This window comes from Neoarius graeffei, chromosome 20 (genome assembly GCF_027579695.1).
Source record: "Neoarius graeffei isolate fNeoGra1 chromosome 20, fNeoGra1.pri, whole genome shotgun sequence".
Lineage (NCBI taxonomy): Eukaryota > Metazoa > Chordata > Actinopteri > Siluriformes > Ariidae > Neoarius > Neoarius graeffei.
Genome location: NC_083588.1, coordinates 50,935,711 through 50,947,958, shown reverse-complemented (window position 1 = coordinate 50,947,958; position 12,248 = coordinate 50,935,711). Strand labels below are relative to the sequence as shown.

Genomic DNA, 12,248 nt, shown 5'->3' with positions numbered 1-12,248 from the left:
GCTCAATTTCAACTGAATTTTTCTGGTATTGCGCAAGGTAAAAAAAATTGCACAAAATGTGACCGATATTTGACAAGTTTAATATAAAATGGGAGAATTACATTGATCTTGCTCCTGAATTTACCCGTGATATGCACTTTAACACTAATTTTTTTTTTTTGACATGTGATAAACACATGCATGTTCTGTGCCTCCCCCATAGTATGAGGAAATCAGGAAGTGATGTAGCAAGTAGCTGGTTGGCGCAAGTCGTGATAAAGTGCACTTATGTACAGAGTCAACTTATATTGTTACATTCTGACTGCTTAGATAAAGTGTGTGTGTTTTTATATGCTTTTGATGGTCCAGAGGGGAGAGAAGACGTGTTAAGGTGTGTGTAAGTGTGCAGGCTGCATACTGGAGTGAGAGTTTGTTTTATTCTGAGAAATTTGTGAGTTCTGCAAAAGTGTTTTTTTATAAATGCAGTTTTTGCTCATGAATGTACTGTCTATTTACCAGCGAGTTACTGCATTTTACTGGAAAACATCTTTGAGCGGTGTGGCTTAGCAAGTGGATTTCTTTGGGTTTTGTATTTTTATTTTCTTTATTTAAAGATGGCTCCAGAGTCCACATCACTACATCAGTTAGTTTAGTTTACTTTTGCATAGTTTGAGACTGGAAGTTAAGGACAGAACTAGAGGAAAATACTATCTTGTTTTATTCACACTGAATTGTGCTAAGCCTTCAAAATGATAAAGTTAACACTGCTTTAATTTTTCAGTGCAGTGGGGGAATAAAGCAAGGGCGCAGATGGCACTAGGGACGGGGAGGACATGTCCCCCCCCCCAGATTTATAGTGACCCCCTATCTGTCCCCACCCACCCACCCACCCACCGTCCCTACGTAAGGCGCCAAACATGGGTAGAAAAAGTGAGGATTAATGTTCCGTTAGTTAGACTAACTTACATTGCAGCACAAAGTTGAAATGGCAGCAGCAGTAGCCTTGTCTGTGATCAATCCACATTACACCGATTCAAGAAGGGGAAAGGCTGGAGCAGATCCTTGCAGAGTTGGGAAAGCAAGGTGTTCAATTTTCCACGTAATTCTCGGTTAATAACACTGCACAGCTCATCCATTTGGTGTTTCTGCTACGACTAATGGTGCGTTCAGTTGTACTCCTAAGTTGGAAGTTTGAAGTCGGAAAAGCATTGAAATCCAGCATCTCCCAGCATAAACGTTGGGGTTTTCGTTTCATTTCATTAACTGTCCATTTTTTTCGAATTCCATGTTCCATGATGTCCCAGTTTTTAAACTGGGAAGCGGCGGAGAGATGTTTTTGGGACCTATTGAGTCTGCTTCGAGACGGTAAATTTGTTTGGCTGCTGAGGGAAATTTTTTTTTTTCTATCAATTTTGTTTATTGGAAAAAATACTTTTTTATTTGTGTGAATCTGTTGTTCAAGTGTTTATACTTCTGTTTTCATACACATTTTATGTTTCTAATCATTTACATAAAGGCACAAGTGTGAATCATTTCAATTTAATTTAATTAATTTTTTGACATTTTCCTTTTTGTTAGAAGTTACAGTTAAAGTTTCTGTGATGAGATTCTTCATCCTGCTGAGATCAGCAAATGTTTAAATAAAACATGCAGAAGACATGAAGTTTTGGAGCGTGATTAATAGTGCTGTCAAAAATGTCGCGTTATTAACGCGTTAACTTGACTCAATTTTAACAGCGATAATTTTTTTATCGCGAGATTAACGCTCTGTGACATGATGCCACGCCCCGCACAGCCAGAGTCCTCTGCCCTCCCCCGAAGCGCCACGGTGCTCGGCTTAGGTTTCGTTTTCCCATCGGCGGCTCCAGCCCCACTTTGCAGTGGCTATGACAAGACGTGTTATGCTCTGCAATAAAAAAAAAAAAAAACATTGGTACAACCAGTGTTCGAACTATGCCGATATTTTCGGGGGGTCCCTTATTTTCCCTTGGGGGGGGAGGGGTGCTTGCGCTTGTCTCAGAGCGCGGCTCTCCATCGCGCGCTCACTTCGGATATGCAAATGCTTCCCGTTACACACGATTGCTATGTCAATAAACATCATTTTGCCAATATTTTAGAGACCCCCCCAACATTTCCCAAATCATGTTTTCAAGGGATCTCATGTCTGTTTCAGGGGATCTCGGATCCCCCGAGTACCCCCGTAGTTCGAACAGTGAGCAAGCCCATTCACTTTTTTATGCTGATAAGAGAATTACATGGTTTTTCATGTGACAAAAATGTGCGATTAAATTGCGATTAATCACGAGTTAACTGACAGTCGCGACATTAATCGCGATTAAATATTTTAATCGCTTGACAGCACTAGTGATTAACATACCAGACAAATAACAACTTGATCATGTATGGCTAGTGTTGACCAGGTAGGCCTTTGTCTACCAATGTTCATTCAGTTAGAAAACTCACAATTCTAATGTATATTGAAGCTTCAGTACATGTATGCATTTACACAAAATGGAATCGTTTGCTGACAGCTCAGTTCCCCCCCCAGTTCAAAAATCCTATCTGCGCCACTGGAATAAAGTACCCACAAAAATGTTTGCTGTGTCCAGCCTTATCCTTCCTGACCTGGCCACATAGAGTTACATAAAGCAAGCAGATTTGTCCACTCCCACTCCCCAAAAACGTGAAAAATATCCCTTGAAGGTACATTTTTAGAACGGATTTAAAAAATGTGCCATTAATTGCAAGTTAATGATCAGCAATAATGCGATTTTAAATATTTTAATCAGTTGACAACCCGAGCATAGACACACAAACATAGACGCCGCATTCTGCGTAGAATCATACGTCATCCTCGCTGCCATATTGGATGTGGCAAAGTGGAGATTCTTCAACCGTCTCTGGTATAGCGTCTAGACAGTAGCCGAGAATAAAGATGCCTCATTCATGTGCTGCGTTTAACTGTACCAACAGATTTACCGTCCAAACGAGATCACATGGGATTACCTTTCACAGGTGAGACTGGAAAAATACTTTTCAATACTGTTCCTTCAGGGTGTATTCAGACCAGGATAGTTCGATAGTTCACTTGCTTTGATCCGAACCAAATGTTTTTTTTATTTTTTCATTTTGGTGCGGTTCGCTTTCACACTGTACATTTTAGTAAGCGGACCAAAATCTGTCAACAAAGCCACGCGCCCTGAGGTCGTTCAGCTATTGGTCAGAGACGACACGCGCACAAAGCGCTGTTCTGGGGAGCGCGTGAACCCCTTCATTTTCTCACTGAATACAGCAAACACGTCGGCATTTTTGTGTGTTCTCTCCAGAAGCTCAGATATGTGGACATCTGCCCATATATCCACAAGGGTACGCGTTTCTTCCTCGGCCCACGTTTGCCCCCTACTCATTTTTTGTACTCTGTAGTCTAGCCTACCACTGGTCTGAATGACTGAACGACTGTTGTAAGGTTCCCTTGACAACCGAAACAGTGTTTGCACTTTGCGGTGGAGTGTCAAGACTCTGTTTCCCATAATGCTCGACAAACGACGGAAGCTCCCGAGGTACAAAAAAGCAAAACTGTCGGATTGGGTCCGGTCTGCTTTCACACCTCCAAAAGGTACGCACCAGGGTTCCTTTGGTCCGGACCGAGTCAGACCTTGCAGCTCGGTCTCGGTCCGCTTGTTTGGTCCAGACCAGAGTTCGGTGGTTTGTATTCAGACCAACCCAAAAGGTCTGGACCAAGGGAAATTTGGTTCGTTTGGTCCGGACCAAACAACGTAGGTGTGAATACGCCCTCAGTCTTCAGTTTCCCAGCTCATCTCCACCGGGTAGGTGTAGAGTTATAAGCAGTGAGAATTAGAGAATACAGTGCCACACTATGATGAACGTTTTTGAACATATGATGAATGTTTTTAACCTTTCTGAATGTGAAGGAATCAGTGATGTATTTTGTTTTGGTATGACGTTAGAACCTGGCCGAACTCAGTTTGGCGGTCATTCAGCTCACTTTATTCAACGAGAGTAGGTCTGTGTGGTGACTCTATAAATAAAACAGTACATTTTTATTTTCATTCACCATTTCCAGTTTTTCCACTATTTCCATCATTTATCATATTCAGTCTTGTAGGTTGGTTATTGTGGCCTCAGGTTTTGGTAGCTTGCTACGGTATGCTGACTGATTAGCTTACCTGAGCTATCTATCGCGTATCTGTCGCTAGTTTGCAGCGTACAGGGTATTTCGCACACTATTTATAACCATCACATTAAAAGTTATACATGTTGTTTTGATGCCTGTTTGTTTCCCAAATATATACGTGTGTGTCTTAATGGGTGAATAAAAGGCATCGAGTTAAATATTATTGTAGAAAGAGGCTTTATGAAGTTCAGTCCATTTACTTGCATTGGTTTACGGGGAAGATTTGCCACATCAAATATGGCGGACACTCTGACGTATCCCAGCAGCGGGGCCACCAGCTCAGTGCGGCGTCTATGAACCCGAATATAAACTCGAGACAATTGAGAATCCCTGGAATGCTCAGTCCTTTCTGTCTGGCCCCTACAACGATGGCTAAAGTCACTGAGATCACATTTTTAAAATGGTTGGTGAGTGTATATCGAAGCTATTTTGCCACTCGTCAGTAAAACTAATGGATCCCCACTGATGAGTGCTGAAACCTCTTGCTTGCAGATGAAGCGTAATTGCTGGATTCTCGCTGTTCCCGTATGGGTTTCCTCCCATGAATATGATGTACCGCTCTTGGACTGTTCCTGTTTCTCTGCATCTTTTTTTTTTTTTTTGCCTAATATGTGTGCATTTACTCATTTTCAGAAACGTTACCGGGCAGTGTATGACTACGCAGCAGCCGATGAGGATGAAGTGTCGTTCCTCGACGGAGATGTGATCGTGGACGTGCAGCCAATCGATGAAGGGTGGATGTATGGAAGAGTGGAGCGTACTGGCCAGCAGGGCATGCTGCCTGCAAACTATGTGGAGGCCATATGAGAAAGTAAACAAGAAAGGGATGGAAAGAAAGGGAATATATATATGAGAGAGAGAGAGAAATGGATAACAGGAGGCCCAGTGCCATTCCATATTTTAAGAGCTGTTTTCTTTTCCTTGTTTGTGCTTTATTAATGCGCCTATGCCGATAACTCATGCAAAACACATGCATACAAAAATGCACTCTCACAATTATATAGTGTAAACACACACACACACACACACACACACACACACACTGTGTATACCCATGTCTTGCTCTACCTGCTCTGTTTCTCTCTGCTCCCTCTTAGTTCTTGCTGTCTGATTGTCGACCTTGTCTTTTTTTTTTTTTTTTAAATAAGTCTTTGAGAGGTGCTGTCACAAGTGGCACTTAACGTCATAATGACACATTCACACCCAAACAGACCTCTTTTTTTTTTTTTTCCCCCAAGGCTACTTTATATAGCACTTCATGAACAGACAGCCCGAGCCATGTCAATCATTCCACACTTGCCATGACAATGAGAACCTTTTTTTTTTTTCTTTTCCTGACCTTTTTGCAGCCTGTCGCTAGTTGTAGCTATCATTCTCGCCCATGTGGCATCTCAATGGTTGTGCAGTAGTAATGATGCTTGAACATGAGACTTCTGATCATTCCATTTGTTGTTCCACTGAGTCTTAAAGTGTATCCATCAGACCTCATGGGTATTGTAGTGAAACTGGAATACGTGTGTGTGTATATAAAAAGATCCTATTGTGGCATCGGTTTGTTTATGGATGTAGTGTGACTGGTGACCCTGCTCACAAGGCATTGTTTTCATCATCTTCATACTGTATGTAACACTTCATTTCTGTGCTTTCATGGAAAACATGTATGTCTCTTGTTTTTTTGTTTTTGTTTTTTTGCTGCACATACTTACTGTGTAAAGGTAAAGCGGTGTTCTCTACTCTTTCTTCGTAAAAAGAAAAAGTAGACTCTTAGCACTCACCGCTTACCTGAGAGCAGAACTGGAGAACCAGTGAGTGGGAAGCAGGAAGCACAATTCTGTGGATCATTTTAGTCGGGGGTTTGTGTGTGGTTTTTTTTTTTTTGGTCTGTCTAGACACCGATTAAGCCTAGTCCTGGACTAAATATCACTGTTAACCTACTTGTGGGGGTGGAAAAATGCTTTAGTGTCATAGACTAAGCTCAATCTGTGCCTAAGAATTATCCCTATATATCTTTTAACTCTTTTAGTTTTGTGTTCAGGAACATTCCATGTGCATTGTATGATGTATTTCTGTTCTTTATGAAGTTACTGGGATTTTTTTTTCCTCCCCCCTCTTCTCATCCTTTTGCTTATTCTCATTACCTTGTTCGTATTGTATGAGCCAGATTTGTAATGTCAGTTAATCAAGATCAGTGGAATAAAACAGATCTATTTGTATATCAAGACAGGCCAGTTTGTCACTAGAGAGCTTTTGAACCACTAACATGTATCATACTGCACCCTATTTAGAAATAAGAACAATCCTTATTTTGCTGCTTAGTGTGCAAACTACACTGAATGTCACGTAAGAGATCCAACATGTGTTCAAGATGATAAAAAAAAGTAGTCGAAGAATATGAACTTTTTCTTCTTACATAAGAGCTTTTGTTTATTATTTCACATGCTTAATGTTGAATGTGATCTTTTTCCTGTAAAGATGAAGCAGCTTGTCTGATTACTTTAAATAAGAACAGTTCAAAGTGTTAACTTTTCTGTACGTGTTCCGTTGCTTCTCAAATCTAGTCTTCCTTAATTAACTAATGTCGAACGGTCAGCCTTTACTTCAATGTAAACCGTTTTCAGTGTTGGGTGTTTTTCTGATGTTTCTTCGTACATACACCAATCAGCTGTAACGTTATGAAGTGGATAACATTTTGATTCTCGTTACAATGGCACCTGTCAAGGGGTGGGATATATTAGGCAGCATGAGAAGTCAGTTCTTGAAGTTGACTTGTTGGAAGCAGGAAAAGTGGGCAAGCGTAATAAGGATCTGAGCGACTTTGACAAGGGACAAATTGTGATGGCTGGATGACTGGGTCTGAGCATCTCCAAAATGGCACATCTTGTGGGGGGTTCCCAGTACGCAGTAGTTGGTACCTACCAAAAGTGGTCCAAGGAAGGACAACCGGTGAACCGGCGACAGGGTCATGGGTGTCGAAGGCTCATTGATTGATTCGCATGGGGTACGAAGGCTAGCTCGGCTGGTCCAATCCTACAGAAGAGCTACTGTAGCACAAACTGCTGAAAAAGTTAATGTTGGCTAAAACAGAAAGGTGTCAGCATTAACTTTTTCCACAGTTTGTGCTACAGTAGCTCTTCTGTGGGATTGGACCATATGAATCAATGAGCCTTGGCCGCTCATGACCGTCATCAGTTCACCGGTTGTCCTTCCTTGGACCACTTTTTTGTTTGGTACTAACCACTGCATACCAAGAACACCCCATAAGATGTGCCATTTTAGAGATGCTCAGACCCAGTCATCCAGCAATCACAATTTGTCCCTGGTCAAAGTCGCTCATCCTCACACTTGCCCATTTTTCCTGCTTCCAACATGTCAACTTCAAGAACTAACTGTTCTCTTGCTGCCTAATATAGCTCACCCCTTGACCGGTGCCACTGTAATGAATCAATGTAATTCACTTCACTTGTCGGTGTTTTTAATTTTATGGCTGATCAGTGTACATGTTAAACCCAAGGTTGTTTTGTTTTGTTTTTTTCCCTTCAGTTTTTGCCCTGGACTTTTTTATGCCTTTTGCCACCTTCAGAGCACACTGAATGAATAGTCTAGTTGAATGAATAGTTATTAAAATAACTGTTAGGGTAGTATAAAATAAGTCCATGGAGAAAAACAAAGTGAGATTTTTAAATGCTCAAAATATATTTTTATTTTTACCACCATACATTTATTCAGTCATTCTATAATGCACATGCATATTCGATATCTAATAAATCCTTAAAAGGGACTTGATCAGCTTGGCCCAGCAAGATCTACACTGTGTAGCTAAAAGTACGTGGAAACTAAAGTATTGAACATCCCGTTATAACACCATGGGCATTAATATCGAATTGTCGTTTCCCCCCCCCCTTTGCTACTGTAACTGCCAACACACTTCTGGGAAGGCTTTCCACTAGATTTTTGTGAAAAGTTGTGCTCATTCAGCTGCAAGAGCACAAGAGGTTGGGCACTAATGTCGGGTATTCTGTTGGCATTCCAGTTCATCCCAAAAGTGTTCAGTGTAGCTGAGATCAGGGCTCTAGAGTTCCTACACTCCAACCATGGCAGACCATATCTTCATGGTTCTCACTTCATGCACAGGGGCATTGTCATGCTGGAACTGGTTTGGGCCCACCTCTTGGTTCTAGTGAAAGGAAATCTTAATGATACTGCATAGGAAGACATCCTGTTCAAGTTGTGCTTAATTCAACATTAAATTTATACTAAAACTAAAAGATTGGTTGAATTGGCTCTTTGAAAGATTCCTAAATTTATTTTGAGTTGTAAACTTCCTATTGCTGTCTTCTAAACCATTTTAAAGCAAAACATCCCTATGGCCATGAAGCACTGACTCTACCTGGATTATAAATGACTCTGGGTTTCATAAGTTCAACTTGGCCCTGTAACAGCCTGTATGGTCCTAGTGTTCCATTATTGTACGCTATTTGCATAAACAGGATTTGAAACTTGAATGCAAATTTCTTCTAATCTGGTTATTAAGCCTTTGGTCATGCTGATTTTAATTGAGTGCCATTAATTAACCTACCGTTCTTCTATATATGTGTACCAGAACATGCTTCTATATTTTTATAGTAAAGTGATGATAAAAGGGTTTTGTGGGCACCTGACCATTACACCCATATGTGGTTCTTCCCACCAAGTTAGAAAAACACAATTGTCTACAACGTCTTAAACGTTATAGATTTAAGATTTCCTTTCAGTGGAACCAAGAGGCCCAAACATGTTCCAGCATGACCATGAAGACCTGTTTTGCCAAGGTCATGGAGGACACTGATTGTCCTGCACAGAGCTCGGACCTCATCCTACTGAAAACCTTTGGAATAAACAGGAATGCAGACTGCAACCTCCTCACCTGACATCAGTGCCTGATCTCTGATCTTGACCTCCAAGACCCTTCATGACATGGCTCCTGACTACCTCAAGAATCTAATTATTCCTTACAAGCCATCACATCCCCTCTGTTCCTCCACTTGGAAGCTCCCACCAAGATTGAAACCTTCCTTCAATCTCAAGACCTAATGGAAGTCATGCTTTTTGTATTGCTGCTCCTGAACTGTGGAATAACTTATCAGAAGACATCAAGGACTGTACTAACATCTCGAGCTTTCGTTTAAAGCAGTCGACACTTTTTTTTTTCTTTTTTTTTTAAATCAGGCCTTTGAATTGTAACTTTTTGTCTCCAGCGCTATTGAACTCACGGAAATGGCGCTTTATAAGTCCATCATCATCAGCTCACGAATGCGGTCATGGCTGAACATGCAAATCCTCTCAGCCACGCTTCAAAATCGAGTGGAAAGCCTGCTCAGAAGAGTGGAGGTTATGTTAACAGAAAAGGGAGGATTAAATCAGAGTGGGATGCTTTAAAAGATGGTCAGTTGTCCACAAATTTTTGACCGTATAGTGTGTTATGCTTACTGCAGCTCAGATGATTGAACTTTGAAACACTGATCAAGCATGAACAGCAAAAGATTTAACCTGCTAATAATTCGTAAAGCTGAATCTCTCTCTCTCTCTCTCTCTCTCTGTGTGTGCTGAAGTGAGATCGGAAACCTGGACAGTAGAACCCTGTTCTAGAAAAGTCCCAGATGCTTATGTTTTTAGTTACTATATATAAAATGCCTTGCAAAAGTATTCATCCCCCTTGGTGTTTGTCCTGTTTTCACATTACAAGCTGGAATTAAAATGGATTTTTGGAGAGTTAGCACCATTTGATTTGCACAACATGCCTACCACTTTAAAGGTGCACTTTTTTTTTTAATTGTGACAGACAATAACAGACATCTGGAGTGTGCATAAGTATCCCAAACCCCCCAGTCAATACTTTTTATATATCTACCTTTTGCTACAATTACAGCTGCAAGTCTCTTGAGGTATGTCTCTATTAGCTTAACACATTTAGCCACAGCTCCAACTCCAAGTTAGATGGGCTACTTTGGTGTACAGCAATCTTCAAGGTGTGCCACAGATTCTCAATTGGATTGAGTTTTGGGCTTTGATTAGGCCATTCCAAGACATTTAAATATTTCCCTTTAAACCACTCCAGTGTAGCTTTAGCAGTATGTTTAGGGTCATTGTCCTGCTAGACCGTGAATCTTCGTCCAAGTCTCAAACTTCTGACTGACTCAAACAGGTTTTCCTCCAGCATTGCCCTGTATGTAGTGCCATCCAGCTTTCCTGTCCCTGCAGATGAAAAACATCCCCACAGCATGATGCTGCCACCACCATGCTTCATTGTAGGAATGATGTTCTCGGGGTGTTTGGTTTGCGCCGCATATGGCGTTTCCGATGATGGCCAAAAAGTTCAATTTTTGTCTCATTTGACCAGAGAATCATCATCTTGGTTTTTGGGGAGTCTGCCACACGCTGCTGGGCAAACTCCAAATGTGATTTTATAAAAAAATTTTTAGCAATGACTTTTTATTTTTCTGGCCACTCTTCCATAAAGCCTCACTCTGTGGAGTGTACGGCTTAAAGTGGTCCTATGGACAGATGCTCCCATCTCCGCTGTGGATCTTTGCAGCTCCTTCAGCGTTATTGTTGATGTCTTTGTTGCCTCTCTGATTAATGCCCTCCTTGCCCGGTTCATGAGTTTTGGTGGGTGGCCTTCTCTTGTCAGGTTTGTAGTGGTGCCATATTTTTTCCATTTTGCTATAATGGATTTAATGGTGCTCCGTGGGATATTCAAAGTTTGGGATATTTTTTTATAACCCAACCCTGATCTATACTTCTCCACAAGTTTGTCTCTTACCTGTTTGGAGTGCTCCTTGGTTTTCATGTTGCTTGTTTGGTAGTGTTGCAGAGTCAGGGTCCTTCCAGAACAGGTTGATTTATACAGACATCATGTGACTCTTTGATTGCACACAGGTGGATCTTCTCATCTCATTATCTCTAGCCGCTTTATCCTGTTCTACAGGGCCGCAGGCAAGCTGGAGCCTATCCCAGCTGACTACGGGTGAAAGGTGGGGTACACCCTGGACAAGTCGCCAGGTCATCACAGGGCTGACGCATAGACACAGACAGCCATTCACACTCACATTCACACCTACGGTCAATTTAGAGTCACCAGTTAACCTAACCTGCATGTCTTTGGACTGTGGGGGAAACCGGAGCACCCGGAGGAAACCCACGCGGACACGGGGAGAACAGGCAAACTCCACATGGAAAGGCCCTCACCGGCCACGGGGCTCGAACCCAGACCTTCTTGCTGTGAGGTGACAGCACTAACCACTACACCACCATGCCGCCCGCACAGGTGGATCTTAACTAATTATATGACTTATGAAGTGAATTGGTTGGACCAGGTCTTATTTAGGGGTTTCATACGAAAGGTGAATACTTATGCACACTCCAGATTTCTGTTTTTTCATCTTGCCACAATTTTAAAAATATATCTCATATATTTGCACCTTTTAAAGTGGTAGGCATGTGTAAATCAAATGGTGCTAACCCTCTAAAAAATCCATTTTAATTCCAACTTGTAATGCAACAAAACGGGACAAATACCAAAGGGGATGAATACTTTTGCAAGGCACTGTATATAATAGATCTGACCAACTTGTTTCATATGTTTATACCAATGCTTCTTTTAACAGTAAAATAAAATAATGATGGCAAGTAACACTTAATAGTCGGCTTACGCGACCAAAACTTGGCCCAGTATCAAACTCTTAAGAGAAATGTTAGATTAAAGCACTGGTCATTCTATTATTAGGTAAAGCTTTTATATGGAATAAATGGTATATAGGAATGAAATGGAGGTTGCATTACATAAAACTCTGTGATAAGGGCATAGAACACCACACATGACATTTGTGTGGCTGTGCGTCCGTCGTATTTCATTTCTATAGCTTAAGCTCCCTTTTCAATTATTGAAATTTCACACATACATCCTTGGATTTTATTATTATTATTTCTGTGCCCATTAAGGTGACATGGTGTGTCTCAATTTGTGTTTTTCTTTTTATTATTATTTTTTTAAGTGTACTGCCATACTGGGTTCCCTTGTTCCAGCTCAAACGTTTAA

General features: G+C 41.2%; 1 protein-coding gene across 1 annotated transcript in view; it reads left to right on the top strand.

Annotated features, from left to right (window-relative positions):
* Positions 1-6,393, top strand: part of lasp1 (LIM and SH3 protein 1) — a 41,381-nt gene extending 34,988 nt beyond the window's left edge. Inside the window, exon 7 of the mRNA XM_060901937.1 lies at positions 4,808-6,393. Coding sequence (XP_060757920.1) covers positions 4,808-4,981 — 174 coding nt within the window. The 3' untranslated portion in view covers positions 4,982-6,393. The remainder of the gene's footprint in view (positions 1-4,807) is intronic.
* Positions 6,394-12,248: the final 5,855 nt, after the last annotated feature.